The sequence below is a fragment of the Protopterus annectens genome, chromosome 12.part0 (assembly GCF_019279795.1).
Source record: "Protopterus annectens isolate FY-2018-M chromosome 12.part0, PAN1.0, whole genome shotgun sequence".
NCBI lineage: Eukaryota > Metazoa > Chordata > Ceratodontiformes > Protopteridae > Protopterus > Protopterus annectens.
Genome location: NC_056746.1, coordinates 503,669,528 through 503,694,369, shown reverse-complemented (window position 1 = coordinate 503,694,369; position 24,842 = coordinate 503,669,528). Strand labels below are relative to the sequence as shown.

Below are 24,842 nucleotides of genomic sequence, written 5' to 3'. Positions count from 1 at the left end.
GTCGTGAAGTACACACGTACTACAGTTAGTTTATGTGCACTGCAGCCAGCTGTTCAGTTTTTGCTTCAGTTAAAAAAAGACCTGCCTGATAAGCAAAGTGCAGAACCCAGCAACTGCCCCTGTAGCGCTTACAGAATCACTGTTTGTCTGTTCATGGTTTGCGACCAATGCAGGACTGGATTATTCCTGTGCTGTTTAGAATTTGTCTAACTATTGGGTGAAATTTGTGCCCCTTTTTCTTTAAAATACACAGATCAAAGAGTACATCTGGATTCTGCCTAATTATTTTCCTTTCAGTCTGGAATGATTGCATTGACACAAGGACTGCTACATTAACTGGTTAGTAACACTGCCGTAAGGGTTTGTTTAGTTGCTTTTTAATTCTGGATTGTTTTGGTGTCTTTTACAGACAGAGATCACCAGGAAGTTCTTAAAATGCATATACTGGCTTAAAATTGCCTTATTTTTATACTAAAATGTATTTTGAAAATGATAAACTCAAATAGGAGACAGCCAGTATTGAGGCTGTATGAATGTCAGAGCGATTATCAAAGCATTTTTGTCATATTTCTGGAGAAATATCAGGCATTTTTATAACACATCTGCAAATTCACTGATCCTTCTGTTTGTTTTATGTACTTTACTCATAAGTAGAAGTCATAATGCCCATTAACAGTGTAGTGCATGATTTTATATTCATATTGCACACTTCATGAACATTAATGGCACAATACAACCGTGTAAACATTTCTGGTGCATTAATTAAAGTCTCTTTAAGTATTCCTTTGGCCAGGAAAAAAATAACACTAACCATTTTTAAAACTGTAAATGAATGAACAAGCAAGCAGTAGCATTAACATCACTGGTACTTCTTTCAGCTTGTAAACGGTAAAAAAAAAAAAAGAAATAAAGTTGCCTTCTACATTAGTATTGTTTGCATAGTATGGTCAAGTTTTAATTGCATTTATGAATAGGGCGGCTGCGGTGGTGCAGCGGTTAGCATTGCCACCTTACAGCAAGAGGTTCTGTGGTTCGATCCTCGGCTCGGGGTGCCTTCTGTGCGGAGTCTGCATGTCCTCCCTGTGGTCGCTTGGGTTTCCTCAAGGTGCTCTGGTTTCCTCCCACAGCCCAAAGACATGCTGTAGATGGATTGGATACCCTAAATTGGCCCTAGGCATGCGTGTGTGTGCCTTCCGTGGAAGGTTGGGTGCCGGGCTGGCAACTCGACACCGTAAAACTCCACTGCCAATCATGAGTGGACAGGTGATCTACTGTGGCAACCCCTAACCGAGAAAAGCCGAAAGAAGAAGATGAATGTTGCTATTGAAAGTAAAGTATTCACAATTGTAGGCACCCCTTTAATGATGATTCAGTAATGTAGTAACATTCATGCTTTACACGCTACAGATGGTCAGTAACAATGCCATTCTCTTTGCCAAATGGTCTACAGTATGTCGCAGGTTGAAATGTCATTTAAGTACAAACTGAGCCATTACAATTGTGTTGCGAAAGATCTGTTTTTTTTTCCCAGTTGTCATAGCTTTGGTTCTCTTTTGCAGCCTAACAGCTTTGAGGAGAAGCATCATTAGTACACGTGAGCAGGTATCTTACCATCATGGCGGATGAAGATCTTATTTTCAGCATAGAGGGCATTGATAACTCCCAAACAAAAAGGGTGAGCTGTAATGAGGATTCTGATAGTGAAGAGGAGGACAGTTACTTTATCTGCCCAATAACAGATGACCCTGTAAGTAAGAAAACAGAGGTCACCAACAGCAAAGGTTTTTTCAGAAAGATCGTAAAGAATGAAGAGTATTCCAGCAGTTCATCTCCAAGGTTTTCCTTTAAGGTAAGTGCTACATTTACTCGAGTGCATGTTGCATGCTTCCTCTTCTTGGCTTTTGATGTGCCTAACATATCGGAGTGCTGCCCTGGGTGCTTGCTGAGTTTAACAGCTGTTAAGATTTAATCTTGTGCATCTTAACTGTTGTAACCATGCATGTTAGAAGAGTCAGAATACCTTTTTGTTTCATAAAAAAGAGGAGTTCTTATGTTGTGGTGTCCATTAATTTTTACGTATGTAAAATGTTGTAATGGCAGAGTTGAGTGGAGAGTCATCTTAGCCAGGAAACTAAGAGAAAAGAGTGAATATAGGTAAGTCAGGGCAGTTTGCTGTAGTGTACACTGCTATAGATTTAAGCCACTACAGTTAGTTGCAACACATGCTGCTGCATTAATGAAGAAGAACAGTTAGCCACAGTCCATTGTGCTGCACTAATAAGCTACAGCAGTTTGCTGCAGTGTGTTGTGTATCATTAATGAGCCACAGCATTTTGGTACAGTGTGTTATGCTTCATTAACGAGCCATAACAGTTTGTTGTAGCATGTAATATGTTAGTTTTGGTGCAGTGTGTTGTGCTGCAGCAATGAGCCGCAACAATTTAGGGCAGTATGTTCTGCTGCAGTAAAGAGCTATGGCAGTTTGTTATGCAACAATAGTGTGTTGCACAGTTTTGGTGAAGTTTGTTTTGCTGCAGTAATTAGCCACTGCAGTGTGTTGCAGGATACTGTACTGTAGTAATTTGCTACACCTATTTGGTGCTGTGTGTTGTACTGTGGTGATAAGCGATGACAATTTACTGCTGCATATTATGTTGCTGTAGTGCAGTACACCAGTCTGTTGCAATACATTGTGCTGGAATAGTGAGCCATGACAGATTATGATGCTTAGTATGCTGCTGCTGTAAACAGAATATCTGTTTGATGCAATGTATTGTGTTGCAGTAATGAGCCCTGATAGCTTGTTGCTGCATGCTATGCTGAAGTAATGTGGTACACTAGTAGTTGGAGTACATTGTTAATCTGTAATGAGCCATGTCAGTTTGCTGTAGCATACTGTGATGCAGTAATGCACTACACCAGTTTTCTGCAATGTGTCATGCTGCAGCATTGGGTAACGGCACTTTACTGCAGGACATTGTGCTATAGTACTCAGCCAGGATAGTTAGCTGTAATCCTTTATACTGCATTATTGAACTGGTCCAGTTTTTCCCATATACTGTGTTGCATTAATGAACCTTAGCAGTTTGCTACAGTGTGTTGCGCTGCAGTAGTAAGCCAGGATAGTTTGCTTCAGCATACTCTGCTGCTTTAATATTGGCAAGTACCTCTCCTGATGCCACAAACTAATACAATATTATTGTTTTGCAATATGAATCTCACTTACTAAAAGAGCATTTCTTACTAGTTCCTCTAAATGGAGGAAGGAGGTAGTTATGTTCACAGTGACTTAAAGTGCAGTCTGCTTACTTCCTGTTCTGGTTTGCATTATATCTGTGCTATTTTTAGTACTTTTAAGTAAGCTGATAGCAGAAGACATGAGCTCAGTCAGATCTGTCACGCATTCCCCCCTGCAGACTGTTGTGCATATTTTCTAAAACATGTTCAGCTGTCTACTGAGTTACAGACTGCCACCCATTCTTTAATGCACTGTAATATCCCTCCCTATCTTTTCATTAAAAAGACGTTCACACATGTACAAACACACATTGTACTTCATGGCATATACCTAAGTATCACGGTATAATAAATCCATGTACCTCATTTCAGTCTGTATTTGTATGTGTGTATCAACACATTCGCCCACACCCTGACTTCCAAACCAACTCTACTGTAACAGAGTACCTCCTGCCAAAAAAAAAAAGGAAAGTGCACACACTACATGCACAGTAAATAATCGGCATCACCTCCAAAACAACTGTCCACATCTAAATGAATTTCCTAGAGCAAAAGTCCATGATAGGAATAGGACTCATAAGCAGGCTCTCAGCTCAAGCTTATTACCCAGCACAAGTTAGTTAGTGTTGTGGTGAGAAAATGAGATTCAGAGGTAGCTATGGCCACAATCAGAAAGACCTCATCACTGACTTATTAGCATATCTGTGAGTCATCACATTAGTGATCTACCTAGTGGCCCTTTGATCTTGTTGGCAAAGGCACCCACTACCATACACACACACACACACACACACACACACACACACACACACACACACACAACCCCCCCCCCCCACAAACATACATATTAACAAACATGCCCTCCACTTCACAGTTGATCACACTGTCTCATTCACCAACACACATGGTCCAACACACACCCACCCCTGAACTTACCTGCACTACAGATACTCACACTGGAGTGAATGAGTAAACTTCTTATTTTTATGGCAGTCACTTTTTTCTCCTAGAGCAAAATTTAACTCAAGCCATTCTCAGATCAAATCTGGGGGAGCTGCCTGGATTTCCAAGGGAGAGTACATGACTAATAACTATTATCCACTACCCTGGACAGCCATATTATCATGCAACACTGCCTGCAAGGCTGCCTGCCACACTGAGGCACTTGTGAAGGGGAAAACCTCAGAGGTAGGGTGGTCTCTGTATAAGGAGGGCATAGTATGATGGTGAAGAATACCAAGCTAAGGCTTCCACATCACACTAAGCCTTTCTGAATTCACGGACAGTATTATTTTAACAAAAAAAAAATTAAACCCATTAAAAATTAAATAAAAAAATAGGCTGTAACTATCCAGTTGAAAAAAATATCATTAACAGCAAAACAGATGTAGTCTTAAAAATGTGAACTTAAAAAATGCATAGCTGAATCATGAAACTAAAATTTCCAAAAATAGCCTTTACAATATTACAAAAAACTTGCAAATATGATTTTAAAAAAGATAAAGTTTGCTTCAAAACTAGAATAGAAAGCTACTTGCAAAACAAGATATGCTTAGAAGCTGAAGAAACTGTAAAGCCCTGCTTTAACTCTTATAATCATTTGAGAAATGAGTCTTGATGTTAAATAGTGAAGTTTAGCAGAAAACAAATGTGGGGCCATTTCTGGCTGCTTTTGCCTTTTCTGCAGTAATTTGTATTGTGTACACCATAACACCCTCTTGGTAAACAGATATTCTGAGTAATCACAGTATTTTTTTTCTGGTGTCATGCCCATAATCAATTATTCTAACCAGTTTCTGCATTATCTGTCAGCTTGCTGTTTTTTGGTCTGTCTGCCTGTTCATCTTTGCCTACTTTCATTGTTAGCCATTTTGGTGTGATAAACTCTGCTCAGCAAAATCTAGTCTGGTTGGTTTACCAGCTGTATTGTTTCTTGCAGATGTTTTTCGTGTTTCACTGTTGCAGTCATTACATTTAGGTAATCCTGCTGGCAGGTTGCCCTCAGTCGGCCTGAATTCCAGAGTCTTGGGTCCTGCGTTGGGTGCTGTCGCCTCTTCCCTGACGTCAGGTCATCAGGGGTATAAAACATGCAGCTGAACGCCATTTTCTTCAGTCTTTCTTGCTGCGCGGTGCCCGAAGCAGCAGTTCGCAAGTGCCGGTCGGCCGACTACTGAGATTTTCGTGTTCGAGTTTCAGATCCGAAGTCTTCATTAAAAGCTAAGTACCCCACTGGGGAAACTTTTTTTCTTGCTCCAGACCGATGTCAGAAAAAGTTAATAGTTGTATTTCATGTGGGAAGCAAATACCTCATAAGGACTTTCATTCTTACTGTATTCCTTGCCTAGGCCCTGACCATGACGTTTCAAATTGTCGGTTTTGTGCTAGATTTAACCAACGCAATATTAAGCGTCGGTACAATTTTGCATTAAGCTATTTTGGGCGCAGATTTAATTATACAATGTCGTCGGATAGCCATCCGACTACCGGAGTTCATAAAAAAATGCAAAGAAAAGGAAAAAGACAGGCAACCGAGGTCCAAAACCGATGATGAAGCTTCTTCTAAACCAGTCGCCGGTTCGCCGGTTTTCAGTGAGGTGCTTTCGCAGCCCCTGACTCCCGCTACTTTAGAGTCGCAGGCTGCTACCGGCTCCCAAGTAGAGTCAGCCAGGCTGCTGGAAACTCAAAGTATTGGAGCCTCGGAGACTATTCCCTCAGATGGGTCCGGAGCCGCTGAGCAGGCATCGGCTTCTGAGGGTGTATTCAGACCTAAACAATTATATATTAAACCTACTACAGCCTCAAAAGCAAAGACTAAAGCACCATTAAAGGCAAAGAAACAAGTTCACCAGCCACATGGACAGTCCTCCATGCCCAAAATTCTCAAAATGGCCGAAGACTTAATTACCTTGATCAGGGGTTCCCATCCCCCTCCTGATAAGAGGCCTAGGCAAGAGACAGACTATGAATCTTCAGATCAGGTTTCTATCTCCTCTGATTCCTCTTCTGATCAGGAATATTCACTTCCCCCATGAGGATTCTGATGCTGAAGAATCTATTCCTTCAGCCTCTCCTCCTGAGGACTACTCTTTTGGGGAAACCTTGCATACCATGAGGGAGCATTTCCACTGGGAAAGCCAAGATTATTCAGAATCTAAGAAGAGACTCAGGGACTTCCTTTTACTGCCTCAACACAGGCCTCTAGCTATTCCACCTGTGTTAGACATTGTTGATGATGTGTTTTCAGAGTCTAGTCTGACCCCTGACTCCTTAGCTCCAGCTCCTGTTAAGCCTGACAGATACTACAGGGTTCCTGCCTCTCATAAATTCCTTTTTAAAAACCCTGCTGCAGACCCAGAAACTATTTTTCAGGGTCCCAAAGGGGTTAAGGCTTCCACTGCAAAAAAACCTACCCCCTCTGACAGAGATTCTAGGGCACTGGATAGATGTGGAAAAAAGATTTACACATCTGCTACCTTGGCTATAAGGGCCTTAAACTGCCAGTTTCATATGCTCAAATATCAGCACTATGTTATGACACTGATTAAACAGAAAATGTTGGTAAATTCTGAATGAGCAGAAAACAAAGAAATGCAGGATTTATTGTATGCAGCTGAACAAGTTGGAAAGCATACTTTGCAATGTGGTTTTTATTCTCTGGAGGCCTCCTGCAGGGCCGCAGTGACGGGTTCTGTAATTAGAAGGAATGCTTGGTTGAAGGAACAAAATCTGCCTGATCATGTCAAAGCTAAATTATTAGATGCACCATTACAGCATGATACCTTGTTTGGTGTTAAAGCAGAAGAGGTGTTAAAGAAAATGGAGTACAAAGCTAAATCTATGCAAACGGTCAAAGATTTTTTGCAAGTACAGCCACCTAGGTTTAGCAGACACTGGCCAACAAAGAATTGGTCCTTTCCAGTGTCAGATAGACCTCAAAGGGGCAGATCTAGACACCCTAGAGGCAAATCCCAGATGCAAGGTTTGTACAGGTCTAAGCAATGGGGTGCTTCTACCTCCAAAAGTGGAGAAGACAAATCACAACCCTACAGGAAACAGTCCCAATGACTTCACCCTGCCTGCACCAAGCACTTATCTTCTGGCAGCACCCTTAGGGGGGAAAAATAACACTTTTTTTCACAAAATTGGCACATTATAACCCAGGACAAATGGGTACTAGACATAGTGTCACAAGGCTACAAGTTTCACTTCCATACCCTGCCAAGGGCAAATGGTTAGCCAGACCTGCCAAAAAATCAATGGGCAGAGGCTCAAAAACAAGTTTCATCCCTCATGGACATGGGGGGTATTTAACAAGTGCCACAACAAGAGCAGGGACAAGGTTTTTACTCGACTGTTCTTAGTACCCAGAAAGGACAAAGCATGGAGACCAATACTGGGCCTATCTATTCTAAACACTTTCCTGGATATACCAAAATTCAAGATGTTGACCTTACAGCAGCTTCTGCCCATGCTGGGCAGAAAGGCTTGGCTCATGACTTTAGACCTAAAAGAGGCTTACCTGCATGTCCCAGTCAGACAAGCATGCAGAAGATACCTCAGATTCAAGGCTGGCTCAAAGCATTACCAATTCTCTGCACTGCCCTTTGGCTTATCTAATGTGCCCAGGGTCTTCACAAAGTGCTTGGCACCAGTAATTGCTTTCTGCAGACAATGAGGAATGCAAATATATCCTTACTTGGACGACTGCCTCATTCAAGCAGAGAAAAGGACATTCTACTACAGCATCTGACGTTTGTGAAAAAATTTTAACATGCCTCGGATACACAGTCAGCGAAAAGAAATCAAAACTAGTACCCTCTCAAGAGATAATATTCCTGGGTGCAAGCTTAAATACAACTGCCCAGATGGCTTATCTCATGCCAGACAAACAAAGGCAACTGACTACCTATTTCAAGGGAATGGCAACAAAGGCCCAGTTATCTGCAAGAAAAATTCTGCAGGCTTTGGGCTTCATGGCATCCTGCATCCTACTAATTCCATGTGCAAGATTGCATATGAGGAAACTTCAATGGTACCTAAAAAGTGTCTGGACACAACATTGCCACAGCCTGGAAACAATGATTACTCTAATTCCCTGCCTGCAACAGGAGTTTCGATGGTGGGCAAAGGCTTTCACCAAAACAAGGGACAGCCATTCTCACTACCCCCAGCCAGGCAGAACCTAACAATGGATGCATCAGATTACACCTGGGGGGTACACATGGCAGGAAGAGGCATTCAGGGCACCTGATCCACAAACCAAATGCATCTACATATCAATCAAAAGAGATGCTAGCTGTTCAAAATGCCCTGACAGCCTTCAAGGACCTAATTCATCTGGGACAACCTCTGATAAAGACAGACAACACCACGGTCATGTGGTACATAAACAAGCAGTGGGGGCACACATTCTTACCCCCTCCCCCTTTGCAGACTAACCATGACTTTGTGGGACACAGCATTGACTTACCAAGTTCATCTGCAGGCACAATTCCTGCCAGGAAAGGAAAATACTCTGGCAGACGAACTAAGCAGAAACCTCATGGATCCCCACGAGTGGCACCTGGATCCACAAGTCTTCAGCATGATAAAAAAGAAATGGGGACGCCCGGACATAGATCTATTTGCCTCTCCTCACAACTGTCAACTAAAAAGATTCTGCACAAGGACTTATCACAGACAAGCATGGAAAGTGGACGCCCTATCTTTCAGCTGGAAAAACCTATCAGTATATGCCTTTCCTCCACTGCCTCTCCTCCCCAAGGTACTCCTAAAGGTCAGACAGGAAAAAACAAAAATGACTCTGATTGCCCCAGACTGGCCCCACTAGTACTGGTATCCAATCTTAAGGAACTTGTCTCAATGCCCAGCCTGGACCTTACCTCAAATACCTCATCTACTGTCCCAACAAAACAATCAGATTCTGCACAGCCAAATCAGGACTCTAAGCCTGGCAGCATGGCGGATAATGTAGCCATACAAAGCACACCTCTCAGTAAAGCTGTGATGGACGTCATTTTGGAAGCCAGATGGCCTAGTACTAGAAAGTCCTATGCTGGGAAATGGAAGAGATTTTGTGCTTGGAATCAAGCTCAAGGAACTGATACAGCTGTACCAAATATTCCTCAGATTTTGCAATACTTAACTGAGATGCTGGACAAAGGCCTATCTTTTTTATCAATTAAAATTCATGCCTCTGCCATTTCGGCTCATTACAATATAGAGCCACCAATTTTTTCTCACCCATTATTAAAGCAGTACCTCAGAGGAGCCAAAAATTTAAGGCCTCCAAGGAGAGCACCAATACCTGCGTGGGACCTCAATTATGTCTTGGAAAAACTCACCCTACCTCCTTTTGTGTCAGCTGCTACTGCAGATATAAAGTTTTTATCTTGGAAAACAGCTCTGTTCCTAGCAATAACTTCTGCAAGACGAGTGTCAGAGCTACAGGCTCTCATGGCTGTGGAACCTTTTATCATTTTTTATCCAGACAGAGTCTCTCTGAGGACAAACCCAACATTTATGCCTAAGGTGGTGTCCAGTGTGGCCCTTAACCAAACTATTCATTTGCCAACTTTTTATCCAAATCCACAGAACAGGGGGGATAGAATTCTGCATTCTTTGGATGTACACAGACAGCTTAGATTCTATTTGGACAAAACTAAAATATTCAGGCAGTCAGAGCAATTACTAGTGGCATACGCTTCAGGATCACAAGGAAAGGCTATCTCCAAGCAGACTATTTCTAAGTGGATAGGCCACTGCATCCATTTCTGCTACTCACAGCATGGCAAGCCAGTGCCTAAGGGCATTAGGCCACATTCATCCAGAGCTGCAGCCACTTCAGCAGCCTTTCTCAGAGGAGTACCAACCAAAGACATTTTAGAGGCTGCTACTTGGAGTTCAGTGCACACCTTTACAAAGCATTATCATGTGCCACTTTACTCTAAATCCAGGGCAGGCTTTGCCACTGCAGTTATGCAGGGCCTCATAGCCACTCCTAATGCTGTTTAGCTCCAGCCACCCAATCATAGCTTTGGGACTCTACCCAAATGTAATGACTGCAACAGTGAAACACGAAGAACATAGTACAGTTGTGTACATTTACCATAAATGTAGATGTTCGAGTGTATTCGCTTTTGCAGTCCAGGATACCCACCCGCCATCCCCCTTTTTTCTACTGGAACTTATCTTTCCTTCTCTGATTTATACAACCTATGTGGTGTATTTGCTTGTAGATGAAGGTAAAGTTTATATTGGTGCATGTACTTTTATTTATATATATATATATATATATATATATATATATATATATATAAATTTGGCTACCCTTTTAGGGGGCACCTGACATCTGGGGCAAGAAAAACTGAAGAAAATGGCGTCGGCTGCATGTTTTATACCCCTGACGACCTGACGTCAGGGAAGAGGCAACAGCACCCGACGCAGGACCCAAGACTTTGGAATTCAGGCCGACTGAGGGCAACCTGCCAGCAGGATTACCCAAATGTAATGACTGCAACAGTGAATACACTCGAACATCTACATTTATGGTACGTGTACACAACTGTACTTTTCTGCTCCATTTTCAGGTGCAGGTGAAAACCCTGCCAATCTCAGCATACATGGTATCCCTGTATGGTGGAATCACTTGCCGTTTACCTTTTGGAAGTGTAACAGCAGGATATGTGTTCTGAGCCCAAGGGAGACTGTCTTCCAACAGCTGCCCTGGCAAATCTTGCCCTCAAATGTGATATACTTCTTTTTCAAACTGAAGTCTGTATAACATAACACAGTGGGAGACCTTTAACACAGTTTATTTATTTATTATTATTATTATTTATTTATTTTTCATTTGTTAACTGGGAAAGTCCGACTGGACACATATCCTTTTTCAACAGAGGAAGTACAGAGTAAAAGGTACTTTTCCGTTAAACCCCTACCATGCATCTCACCTTATTCCGAAGAACCATGGTTATTTTGTTATTTCAACTGACCTGATGTTCATCGTGTTACCCTGCTGCAGTCATCACACTTGGGTTATCCTGCCGTCAGGCGGTCCCGCAGTCGGCCCGAATTCCAAAGTCTTGGTCCAGTGTTGGTTGCTGCCGCTTCTTCCCTGACGTCAGTGCACCAGGGGTATATAAGAGGCATCCAACGCCGTTTTCTTCAGTCTTTCTTGCCGCGCGGTGCCCGAAGCAGAAGCAGTTCGCAAGTGACGGTCGGCCGACACCTGAGATTTTCGAATCGAGTTTCAGTCCGAAGTCTTCAAAGCTAAGTACCCCATTGGGGAACCTTTTCTTGCCTCAGTCCGATGTCAGAAAAAGTTAACAATTGCATTTCTTGTGGGAAGCAAATACCTCATAAGGATTTTCATTCTTATTGTATACCTTGCCTAGGCCCAGACCACGACGTCACTGGTTGTCGGTTTTGTGCTAGGTTCAATAAGCGAACTATAAAGCGACGCTTTGATTTCGCACGACATTACTTCGGTAGGAAATTTAATTACACTATGCCGTCGGAGCAACCGACTACCGGCGTGCATAAAAAAACGCAAAGATAAAGACAGGCAGCCTAGATCCAAGCCAGACTCCGAGGCCTCGGCTGGGCCGGTCCTCCGGTTTTCAGTGAAGTGCCTACGCAGCCCCTGGCTACCGCAGAATCGGAACCCCAGAACGCTTCGGATTCTCTAGCAGAGAGTTTTAGGCCGACACAGCCATTTTCTTTAGGCCCTACCGACGACATTGCAGAAGGAGAAGCCGGTGCTGTAGAAACACCTTCGGTTTCAGAAGTTGTCTTCAGACCGACTGCTCTCACCATAAAATCTTATGCTAAGCTTAACACTCCTCTAAAACCAAAAAAGACTGCACTTCAGTCTCCAGTTCAAGGCCCCATGCCTGAGAAGCAGATGCTTAAAATGGCTGAAGATTTGATTTCTTTAATCAAGGGTTCCCAAGCCCCACCCTGACAAAAGGCCTAGACAAGAGGAGGATTATGCCTCCTCTGATCAAGTGTCTATTTCCTCAGGCTCCTCTGAGGACCAGGATTACTCCTTTCCCCCTTATGAAGATTCTGATGCTGAAGATTCCATTCCCTCAGCTTCTTCCCCTGAAGACTATTCCTTTGGGGAAACCTTACATACCATGAGGGAACATTTCCACTGGGAAGGTCAGGACTACTCCGACTCAAATAAAAGGTTCAGAGAGTTTCTTTTACTCCCCCAGCACAGACCACTTGCTATCCCCCCAGTTTTAGACATTGTGGATGATGTTTATTTAGAATCTAGTCTAAATCCAGATTTTCTGCCTCCTGCTCCAGCCAAACCAGATAGATACTATAGAGTGCCTGACTCCCACAAATTCCTTTTACAAAAGCCCTGTTGCTGATCCAGAGACAATCTCCCAGGGTCCCAAAGGGGCTAAGGCTTCTATGGCTAAAAATCCTGTACCCTCTGAAAGGGACTCCAGAGCACTAGATAGGTGGGGGAAGAAGGTTTACACCTCAGCTACTCTAGCTATGAGAGCACTAAATTGTCAATTTCACATGCTTAAATACCAGCAATTCCTAATGTCTCAAATAAAACAAAAGATGAGCACGCACCCTCAACAGTCTGAATTCAAGGAAATGCAGGATCTGTTGCATGCAGCTGAACAGGTGGGCAAACATACTTTACAATGTGGATTTGATTCCTTGGAAGCTTCCTGTACAGCAGCTGTTACTGGGTCTGTTATACGTAGACATGCTTGGTTAAAGGAACAAACTCTGCCTGATCATGTTAAAGCAAAGTTACTAGATGCACCCTTACAGCAGGATGTCTTATTTGGGGTTAAAGCAGAAGAGGTTTTAAAGAAAATGGAGGATAAGGCAAAATCTATGCAGACGGTCAAAGATTTCTTACAGGTACAGCCCCCACGCTTCAGCAGAAATTGGCCAACAAAAAATTGGTCCTTTCCAGCTTCTGACAGACCACAGAGGGGTAAATACAGGCGCCCAAGGGACAGAGGACAAGCACAAATCCCTTACAAACCTCGACAATGGGGCACTGCAACACAGAAGGGAGGAGAAGACACGTCCCAAACTACTAGAAGGCAAACACAATGACTTAAACCTCAAACTGCTAAGCAAAACTCTCTTTGCAGCTCCCTTGGGAGGAAAATTTGCACTTTTTGCAGACAACTGGCCTATCGTCACAAAGGACAAATGGGTCCTAGACATTATCTCACAAGGATACAGATTCCATTTCCACACCTTGCCAAGGATAAAAGGAATGCCAAACCTGCCACAAAATCAATGGGCAGAGGCACACAAACAAATTACAGCTCTCATGGACATGAGAGCCATTTAACTGGTACCTACACAGGAGCAAGGCCAAGGATTTTACTCAAGGCTCTTTCTAGTCCCCAGAAAGGACAATGCTTGGAGACCCATTCTGGACCTTTCAATTCTAAACACCTTCTTGCAAGTACCCAAATTCAAGATGCTAACACTACAACAGCTTCTTCCCGTGTTGGGCAAGAAAGCTTGGCTAGTAACGTTGGACCTCAAGGAGGCATACCTGCATGTCCCTATCAGACAAAATTGCAGAAGATACCTCCGTTTCGTTGCAGGTTCAACCCATTACCAATTCTCTGCACTGCCCTTTGGCTTATCTACTGCGCCCAGGGTCTTCACAAAATGCCTGGCACCAGTAATTGCATACTGCAGACAAAGAGGAATTCAAATATACCCATACCTGGACGACTGCCTCATCCAAGCAGAAAGCAAGGACATTCTCTTACAACATCTGGCTTTTGTAAAACACCTTCTAAGTTGCCTAGGGTACACAGTAAACGAAAAGAAATCAAAACTAGTGCCCTCACAAAATATGACATTCCTGGGTGCCAGCTTGAATACAACGGGCCAGATGGCTTATCTGATGCCATACAAACAACTACAACTAACTCAATACTTCAAAACAATGGCAACAAAGACCCAACTCCCTGCAAGAAAAATTCTGCAGGCCTTGGGCTTCATGGCATCTTGCATACTACTAATACCATTTGTAAAACTGCATATGAAGAAATTACAATGGTACCTAAAAAGTGTATGGACTCAACACAGCCACAGCTTGGAAACCATGATACCTCTCATTTCCTGCCTTCAAAAAGAGTTTCTATGGTGGTCACAGGCATGTCACCTCAACAAGGGTCAGCCTTTCACCTTACCCCCAGCCAGGCAAGCTATGACAACAGATGCATCGGACTACGCCTGGGGGGCACACATGGCAGGATGGTGCGTTCAAGGCATATGGACTGCAGATCAAAGGAATCTGCACATCAATCAAAAAGAAATGCTAGCTGTACAGAATGCCCTGACAGCCTTCAAGGACCTCTTACATCCAGGACAGCTTATAATAAGGACAGACAACACCACAGTAATGTGGTACATAAACAAACAAGGGGGTACACACTCCTACCCTCTATGCAGGCAAGCAATGACCTTGTGGAACACAGCACTGGCTTACCAAGTACAATTACAAGCTCAATTCCTGCCAGGAAAAAAGAACACATTGGCAGACGACCTAAGCAGAAACATCATGGATTCCCCACGAGTGGAAACTGGATCCACAAGTATTTGCAATAACTCAAAAATGGGGACACTCAGACATAGACCTGTTTGCCAGCCCCCCAAACTATCAGCTAACAAATTTTGCACAAGGACATTTCACCATCAAGCTTGGAAAGTGGATGCGCTCTCATTCAGTTGGAAAATGCTGTCAGTATATGCCTTCCCTCCATTGCCCCTTCTCACAAAGGTGCTGCTGAAAGTCAGGATGGAGAGACCCCGAATGATACTCATTGCCCCAGACTGGCCACACCAGCACTGGTACCCACTGTTAAGGAATATGGCCCAGGGCCCACCATGGATTTTACCACAAATTTCTCATCTGCTCACACAGCAAGACAGTCAGATTCTACACGGCCAGCTCAAAACCTTAAATTTGGCTGCATGGCAAATCTCCTAAGCAACTAGCCAGCTCCTCTTTCACAAGCTGTTATGGATGTTATTCTGGAGGCCAGGAGGCCCAGCACCAGGAAAGCCTACTCAGACAAATGGAAAAGGTTTTGTGCCTGGAACCAAGCTAAAGGCCAAAATACCCTTCTGCCAGACATACCTCAGATCCTACAATATTTAACTGAGATGTTACACAAAGGACTTTCTTTTTCGTCTATTAAAATCCATGCCTCAGCTATTTCAGCTCACTACAACACGGATCCTCCCTTATTTTCACATCCACTTCTAAGGCAGTTTCTCAGAGGGGCCAAAAACATCAGGCCTCCCAGGAGAGCACCAACACCAACTTGGGACCTCAATTTTGTTCTAGAAAAACTTACGCTACCTCCTTTTGAGCCAGCTTTCTCAGCTGACTTAAAGTTTGTATCATGGAAGACTGCCCTGCTGCTAGCAATTACCTCAGCCAGAAGAGTTTCAGAGCTTCAGGCTCTTATGGCGGTAGAGCCTTTCTTCATTTTTCATCAAGACAGAGTTTCTCTACGAACTAACCCCTCCTTTATGCCTAAGGTGGTATCCAGTGTGGCTCTAAATCAAACCATCCATTTACCCACCTTCTTTCCAAATCCGCAGAACAAAGGAGAAAGACTCCTGCATTCCTTGGACATTCACAGGCAGCTACGTTACTACTTGGATAAAACTAAGTTTTTCAGAAAATCTGACCAGGTTTTTGTATCCTATGCTACAGCATCACAAGGAAAGGCTATCTCAAAACAGACCATTTCCAAATGGATAGGACATTGCATACGTTTTTGCTACACCCACCATGGAAAACCAGTTCCTGCTAGCATTAGGCCCCACTCCACCAGGGCAGCAGCTACATCTACAGCCTTCCTCAGGGGGGTGCCTACCAAGGATATTCTGGAAGCTGCAACTTGGAGTTCAGTACACACCTTCACCAAACACTATCACTTACCACTTTACTCTAAGACTAGAGCTGGCTTCGCCACTGCAGTTTTGCAGGGCCTTCTAGCCTCCTCTAACCCTGTTTGACTCCACCTCCCATCCTTAGCTTTGGGATTCTACCCAAGTGTGATGACTGCAGCAGGGTAACATGATGAACATAGTACAGTTTTGTACCTACCATAAATGTAGATGTTCAAGTGTGTACCCTGCTGCAGTCCAGGTACCCTCCCTCCATCCCCTCTGAACTAGCTGAACTTACCTCTACCACTCTATTCTATGCTACCTCTGTGGTGTATTTGCTTGTGCCTAAGGGTATTGTTTTATTTTTATATAGCTATATGTATAGATATATATATATATATATATATATATATATATATATATATATATATATATATTTTAGCCTACCTATTGGGGGCACCTGACATCTGGGGCAAGAAAAACTGAAGAAAATGGCGTCGTATGCCTCTTATATACCCCTGGCACACTGACATCAGGGAAGAAGCGACAGCAACCGACGCCGGACCAAGACTTTGGAATTCGGGCCGACTGCGGGACTGCCTGATGCAGGATAACCCAAATGTGATGACTGCAGCAGGGTATACACTCGAACATCTACATTTATGGTAGGTACAAAACTGTACTTTCCCTCTTCTAGCTGCTTTTTTACCTTTTACTTGATCAGGTTGTTACATTTCTGCACTTTAAAATATTGTTGCAGTCAATGATGACTTCATGAGGTCAGAACAGGCAATTATGGGGACGTTTACAAAAAAAAATAAGAAACCGCTTTTCTTTTGGACCCACACCTATAATTTTCCACCACTGTTTCTATGATGTGTAATGGTCGCAGATTGTGATCTGCTGTCATATGAGGTTTGACTTCTGAGCAGCTGTCTGACATTGTTTACTGTACTGTATTTGTTTATGCGTGGGTTCGGCACTACCCAATGTGTGTAACACAAACAAGAGTAAGGTTAACCCAATAATTATCAGCTGTCCAGATTTCCACCGGATGTCCATGTTTTGCGTCATGGTTCTGATCCATTTGTCATAAAGTTTGTGGTTTTCGGGCATATCGGTGAGGATTGAAATCCGTAAGTAATGACATACAGATTTCTGAGTTTAAGACTTCATCCACTCATCACATGGCATGAGGTTGGGGTGTCAGTTCGACAGTGACAATCATCTACAGGCAAGGTTTACACTCTTCAAAAGAAGAAACCGCGGTGCTGTGTTTTGCCCATTTTTCCTTGCCACTTCAGATTGTCTTCTTTCCATCAGCACTGACAAAGATGATATAGCAAGAAATTGGAGACTCGGATTGGCACCTCTTCTTTTTCGAAAGTGGCATTTGATTTGGACCATACAGTTCAACCTCTCACAGCAAGAAATCTGAACAAAGCCGAAAATGACGAGGGGACAAAAGCTACAAAAGTAGGGGCAGATTTAAAATATTTCTGTTATAAACGTAGAAAGTTGCTAGAATAGTGGGGTTGTGTCAGCATGCATTTCTGCATGATTTCAATCCTCAGTGATTTGCCTTTTTAAACTGATCCATCTTACTGTTACAGAACGGCATCCAATTCCTTGCTATATCATCTTTGTCAGTGCTGTATATCCAAACTGGCGAGGAAATACCGGTAAAACACAGCACTGCGAACTGGTAGGGGTTTAACGGAAAAGTACAGAGTAAAATATTACAGTAGACAGTAGAAATACAGTTGGATTACATGAATAGATATAACATATATACATTTTTTAAGTCTATAAATAATCCTGTTGAAAAATAATACCTTACAAAGACAGAGTTTAAACATTAAACACTTCAGAGTCGTTGGTTATATATACATTGTAATAAATCAGGTAGGGTGAGATATGTGTTAATGATGGAGTGGATATGAAGAGTTCTGAGAAGAGGGGAAAAGGGATAGGTTGTAGGTGGCAAAGGTCAAGTTAGAGTAAGTAGGAAAGTTGTAGACATGAAGAGGATGAAGAATAAAGCTAAGGGTGTTAGTGGTGTTAGTAATGGAAGGTGGGATGTATAGGAAGTCAGTTGGATTAAGGAAAGGAAGAGGACATTTAGAGGGAGAAGCAGAGAGATTTGAGAGGGTAGTGTAACTGGAGTAGAAGAGCAAGGAAAAGGTGAGGTAGTGGGGAGGGGTAGAGTGAATAGAGAGGGAGAGAGATGTATTAGCAGGCTGAAATTACTAATTGGAGATTAGTCAGGGTTAGTGCAGTTACATAGCCAGAGATGTTGTAGATGGGATTTTAAGGCTTTTTTGAAGGGGGTGAGAGTAGTTATTGCTAGGCTGTTCCACTGCTTAGCAACAGAGTTGCTGTAGAGGGAAGTGCCAGTGGAGTTACTGGCTTTGGTTACTTCTGGTAGGAGTTTCTGATTTGATCGCAAAACTCTAGTTTTGGCACTTGGTTGAAATAGGTTTTGTAGAGCAGAGATTTTGTCAGGGGAGTGGGGAAGTTTGTGGGATGTTATAAGTTGGTTATACAGAATAAGGTTGGGAAGTTCCAGCCAACCAAGAGTTTTTAGAGGATTGCAGTGATGGGTTCTATGGGGCATATTTGTTGTAAATTTGGCAATTTTATTATAGCAGCTTTGAAAAATGGTCTGATTTTCTGAGATTGGTAAATACTGACTATGCATATGAGTGTGGAAATAAGGTGAGTATGTGCAAAGGTGACTCGGGTGGAGTTGGTTAGGAACTGTTTGTTCGTGTGTAGCATGGCAATTTTTTATGCACTTTTTTACAGTGGTGGATATATGTATGTCATATTTCAATTGGCTATCTATAATAACCCCTAGCTCTCTGCTCTACAAAACCTATTTCAACCAAGTGCCAAAACTAGAGTTTTGCGATCAAATCAGAAACTCCTACCAGAAGTAACCAAAGCGAAGAAGAAGTGGGATTGTCAAAGAGATGAAGAAAGTGGACATGAGTATAAGGAGATGAGGCGCATGGCAAAGAGAGAGGTGGCGAAAGCTAAGGATAGGGCATATGGAGAGTTGTACGAGAGATTGGACACTAAAGAGGGAGAAAAGGACCTGTACCGATTAGCTAGACAGAGGGACAGAGCTGGGAAAGATGTGCAGCATGTAAGGGTGATAAAGGATAGTGAGGGAAAGGTACTCACAAGAGAGGAGAGTGTGTTGAGTAGATGGAAAGAATATTTTGAGAGGCTGATGAATGAAGAGAATGAGAGAGAGAGAAGGTTGGATGATGTGGGGTTAGTGAATCAGGAAGTGAAACAGATTAGCAAGGAGGAAGTAAGGGCAGCTATGAAGAGGATGAAGAATGGAAAGGCTGTTGGCCCAGATGACATACCAATGGAAGCATGGAGGTGCTTAGGAGAAATGGCAGTGGAATTTCTAACTAGATTGTTTAATGAAATTTTGGAAAGTCAGAGGATGCCTGAGGAGTGGAGAAAAAGTGTTTTGGTACCTATCTTTAAGAATAAGGGTGATGTGCAGAGCTGCAGTAACTACAGAGGGATAAAACTGATTAGTCACAGCTTGAAGTTATGGGAAAGAGTAGTGGAAGCAAGGTTAAGAAGGGAGGTGATGATTAGTGATCAGCAGTATGGTTTCATGCCAGGAAAGAGCACTACAGATGCAATGTTTGCTCTGAGAGTGTTGATGGAGAAATACAGAGAAGGTCAGAAGGAGTTGCATTGTGTCTTTGTAGACTTGGAGAAAGCATATGACAGGGTGCCTAGAGAAGAGTTGTGGTATTGTATGAGGAAGTCGGGAGTGGCAGAGAAGTACGTAAGAGTGGTACAGGATATGTATGAGGGTAGTGTGACAGTGGTGAGGACTGCAGTGGGAGTGACAGATCCGTTTAAGGTGGAGGTGGGATTACATCAAGGATCAGCTCTGAGTCCTTTCTTATTTGCAGTGGTGATGGACAGGTTGACAGATGAGATCAGACAGGAGGCCCCGTGGACTATGATGTTTGCAGATGACATTGTGATCTGTAGTGAGAGTAGGAATCAGGTTGAGGAGACTCTGGAGAGGTGGAGATATGCTCTAGAGAGCAGAGGAATGAGGGTCAGCAGGGCTAAGACAGAATATATGTGTGTAAATGAGAGGGAGGGTAGAGGAATGGTGAGGATGCAGGAGTAGAGTTGGTAAAGGTGGACGAGTTTAAGTACTTGGGATCAACAGTTCAGAGTAATGGTGAATGTGGAAGAGAGGTGAAGAAGAGAGTACAGGCAGGGTGGAATGGGTGGAGAAGAGTGTCAGGAGTGATTTGTGACAGACGGGTATCCGTAAGAGTGAAAGGGAAGGTCTACAAGAGTGTAGTGAGACCAGCTATGTTATATGGGTTGGAGACAGTGGCATTGACAAAAGGCAGGAGTCAGAGCTGGATGTGGCAGAGTTAAAGATGTTAAGATTTGCAATCGGTGTGACTAGGATGGATAGGATTAGGAATCGGTATATTAGAGGGTCAGCTCATGTTGGACAGTTTGGAGACAAAGCAAGAGAGACGAGATTGCGTTGGTTTGGACATGTGCTGAGGAGGGATGATGGGTATATTGGGAAAAAGATGCTAAGGATGGAGCTGCCAGGTAAGAGGAATAGAGGAAGGCCTAAGATAAGGTTTATGGACGTGGTGAGAGAGGACATGCAGGCGGTTGGTGTGACAGAGCAAGATGCAGAGGATAGGAAGAAATGGAAAGAGATGATCCGCTGTGGCGACCCCTAACGGGAAAAGCCGAAAGAGAATGATGATGATCTATAATAACCCCTAGTAGATTTGTGTGGGTAACTGGTGATATGATTGTGTTGTTAATGGAGTTAATGTTAAAGTTAATATTATGGGAGGAGTGTTGTGTGGGAGAAAAGATGATAAGCTGAGTCTTATTGGGGTTTAGTATTAGTTGTGAATCTGAGAGCCAGTGTTCGACAGCAAGAAAAGAGGATTGTGTTTGGTGGTGAAGGGTGTTGGGGGAGGGAGAGGTGCAGATGAGTGTGGAATCATCTGCGTATTGTATGATGGAGGCATGGAGTGTGGCTGCGTGTAGTTTGTTGGTGAAGATAGAAAACAGCAGTGGCCCAAGAATGGAACCTTGTGCTACTCTTAGTGACACTGACAACAATGAGGAGAGTTCCTGTTGCTGTCTGACTGCCTATCGTCTGCCTGTTAGGCCGTTTCTGAACCAGGAAGTGGTGGAAGGGCTCAGATTTAGTTCCGCAAGTGTGTCGATAAGTTTGTTGTGGTTTACCATATCGAAGGCCTTGGAAAGGTCTAAGAATATGGCTGAGACGTAGTTACCATTGTTTCTGTGTTTGTTGACTGTTTGTGTGAAGGACATAAGAGCTGTAGTGGTGCTATGTGAAGGTCTAAAGCCTTCAACAAGCCTTTAATAATAAATAAGTAAATAATAATAACATTTATTTTTAATGTTTTTATTAAGATATACTTACATTGAGATAATACAACAATTAGACGAATAATAAAAGTTTTACAAGAGTGGAATACATTACAGCTCATCGGTTCATTTGTAAAGTGTTGCCCAGCATAAAAATTAGTCGCATTGGTTTTCTAGAAGAAAAAAAAAGAGTTCTAGAAGTAAAAAGGGGGACAACAAAAAAAGAGGAGACAGAGCTATAAAAGTGCGATAAAATGTGCTGTGATTAGAAAGGAATGCATAGTATGACATACTCTTTAAATGGGACCTAGTTATGAAGGTGCAGTGAAAGCCATTTAGGAAAGAAGTTTGAAGGAGAAAGAAGGACCTAGAATTGCAGGGAAAACTGTAGAGAAAAAATACGAACTGGGAGTTTTATAAAGAAATGTGGAGTTACAAGGGTGAAGAAAGAAGTGGATGCTTCAGAAGCAGTGGGATACACTGATGTGGAAGTAGGTATATGGTAGGACTATCTGAAAGTGAGCTGGGATGGAGAACTGACAAATGTAAAAACAATTAAGAAAAGCAACTGTATAGCAGATGTTGTTAGCAGGTAATATACATGTGTGTGGCAGGAGCCATGGACAGCATATGCTGTCTCTGATTCTGTGTAAATGTTAAGATAGTCCAGTGCTTATTAGTGTACAGATTTTGAGATGAAGAATGCACTTTTCTATGTACAGACAATATTTCTGTGCAGGAAGCAGTAACAGAACAAATCAGCTTCTGTTTGTAGTTCTTTCGCCAATCTAACTCATTATATTGTTTTAAAAGTCATGTTCCCTTAAATCAGTGTTTAAACCTGCTGCTGTTTTCAGTAAAAACACCTTTTCTAAAAATACCATAGTTTTAGGTATTACTAATTGAATAAGGATAATTAAAATCAGTGTTTTTTTATTGAAATCTAACTGTTTTAAAATTTCATCCACCGGCTTGCCTGTGTAGCCCTCCCTGGTGCCATGTGGACCATTTCACTGATTTCTCCCTTAGCAGGTGTAGCATCCTTCATTGCTTTTGTGTGGGACCCTTTCTTTTCTTAGAGAAATTAGCCATTTTGATTACTATAGTTATTACTGAAAAAAGAGTTTAGTGACAGGCACCAGGTGGTCATCATCTGCAACGCATGAGAATGTTCGTTTGCAAGGATTTTCTTGCATGTTGAACATACAGTGCATTTAGATACTGGCCTTTTAATGCTTCCATTTATAGGGTCATAGGTAAGTACTAGGTAGCTGCCACTGTGGGCCATTTTAAGCCTAGTCAGGTTCCCTTTTAATGCTCAAAGTAACCTATCCTATTTGGTTATAGATTGGCCTTACCCATCCTATGATTTATAATTATATATTATCCCTAATGAGAATAGATGGGATTATAGATAATTTGAGGAGACTCATGCATGAAAAAACATTTAGGAGCTGCCTCTGTTCATTAGTAGTACAGGGGGCAGTGCTGGGGTAAAGTTTGTGTTTCCCATCCATATTTTGTGTTTCCCATTCATAGATGTAAGTTTCACTTGAATATGCACAGGGATGAACTTTGTTGTATATGGCTGGGGAGTCTTTTCCACAGCAGTGGTATGCTCTGTGAGATGTACCTGTCCTCCAGACGGTTCTGTTGATGTTGCAGAAGTGGTTTAGATCCCTAGCCCAAATATTTCTGATACCATTTGACTTGCTGATGTGCATTAAATCCATCAGCAATAGGTTGGAGGATGCATTGTATGCCAGAAACAGGTCACCTCTTAGCAGTTTGTAGGATACTGAGTATAGTGACAGGGCTTTGGTTCAGTCCATGTAGGACATGTTAAATTTTATCAAGTTTTCTTAAAACATGTTGTTCTGCTGTAGGCTTGGTTGATACTTGTGTGCAAGAGGTAGGTAGGCTTCTGATCTCCACCAGAAGGTGCTCCTGTGGTGATAAATCCAACTGCCTTCCCTGGAGGTAGTAGAAGTGAGCATCATCTGCTTAATCCTACTTCTGCCATCCATCTTCTCAGGTGCTGGGTATACTACTTGAGCAGTGGTCATCTGTAGCAGTCAGTGTCATACATTTTTCAGACATGGAGCCAGTTCTTGTAGAATTTTTTTGTAGGAAAAAAGTGAACACAGAAGCCTTTAGATTGCAATATATGAGCTTACAAGGCCTTTCTCATGGTTTAGTTCCATTAAGTAAGCAGTGTATTAATCAGATAACGTATATGGAACAGATGATCATCATCTTTATTCAGTGAGACTTCAGCAGAAACTGATCTCTTTCACAGGCATCTGTGTTCTGCACATGACATAAAAATCACAGCAATTCGTATTGCAGGGCCAGCCGCCTGTGAACTGCTGATGTCCCCTATTCCTTAGTTAAGGAATGTGGTGACCATCAAAGTTCATGGCTGTTTTCTGATGTGTGCATTGTCCACATCTTCCCCCTGGAGTCACTACAGGAAGGGGCTACTTGTGACTCTGAAAGAAAAAAAAATCTAGGCTTAAACTGACCAGACAAGCTAAATACTTGTATTCATTTGTAGGGTATTCATTCATAGGTTAGTACTAGGCTAACTGCACTTGTGAGCTATTTTAAGCCTAGCCAATTATCCCCTGTGAGATTCAAACCCTGTATAAGGCAAACACCTTAACCATTAGTCCACTGTATGGTTCCTAGATATAAAATAACTATAACTAACTTACCCTAGTTCACTTTACAACATTTCATGTTGTGTTAGGTAGTTATTAGACCAAGTGGATCTTTGAGGAGCCTAGCCTAAATTCCCAGATGCCCCCAAGCACTGGCCCATTATAGCCAAGTGTGCTTCCAGGCGTTTCTGTAGTTACCTCCTACTGTGCCTCTAGGCGTCAAATATTGCTTGTTCATATTTGCATTAATAATTCTAAAACCATGCTACATACAACGTATCAGAATATTTTATCTTGAAGCATACATGATGGCAAACATAACTGCATTGCTATTTGACCTCTGTCAATGAGTATGATCCTTCATTTTTAAAGGCTCAAGACATACCCATTGGGATTTAAAGGTACACATTCAAGATTTGCTCAAGATCACACAGTAGGTAAAATCAAACCCTGTTCCACACAACTACAAATCACAGCTTAAACCAGTGCCAGCTGCCAGACTTTTAAAAGCAGTTTTGAAAATTTAATGGAACTGCTCAGCACAGAAGATAGCTGAATTCAGAACCCTTCCTTGGTGCCCACTTTCTTGCAGTGATGGAA

At 42.5% G+C, this 24,842-nt stretch overlaps 1 protein-coding gene across 5 annotated transcripts in view; it reads left to right on the top strand.

Moving 5' to 3' along the window:
* The window catches only part of EEF2K (eukaryotic elongation factor 2 kinase), a 469,356-nt gene that overhangs the window by 67,103 nt on the left and 377,411 nt on the right, over nt 1-24,842 (top strand). For 4 of the 5 annotated variants that reach the window (XM_044089631.1, XM_044089635.1, XM_044089634.1 and 1 more), the window contains exon 2: nt 1,560-1,849. In XM_044089631.1, the coding sequence (XP_043945566.1) occupies nt 1,616-1,849 (234 nt within the window). In that variant the 5' untranslated portion in view covers nt 1,560-1,615. Of the gene's footprint in view, nt 1-155; nt 340-1,559; nt 1,850-24,842 lie in introns of those variants that run through there. The other variant, XM_044089633.1, reaches the window with a different exon arrangement.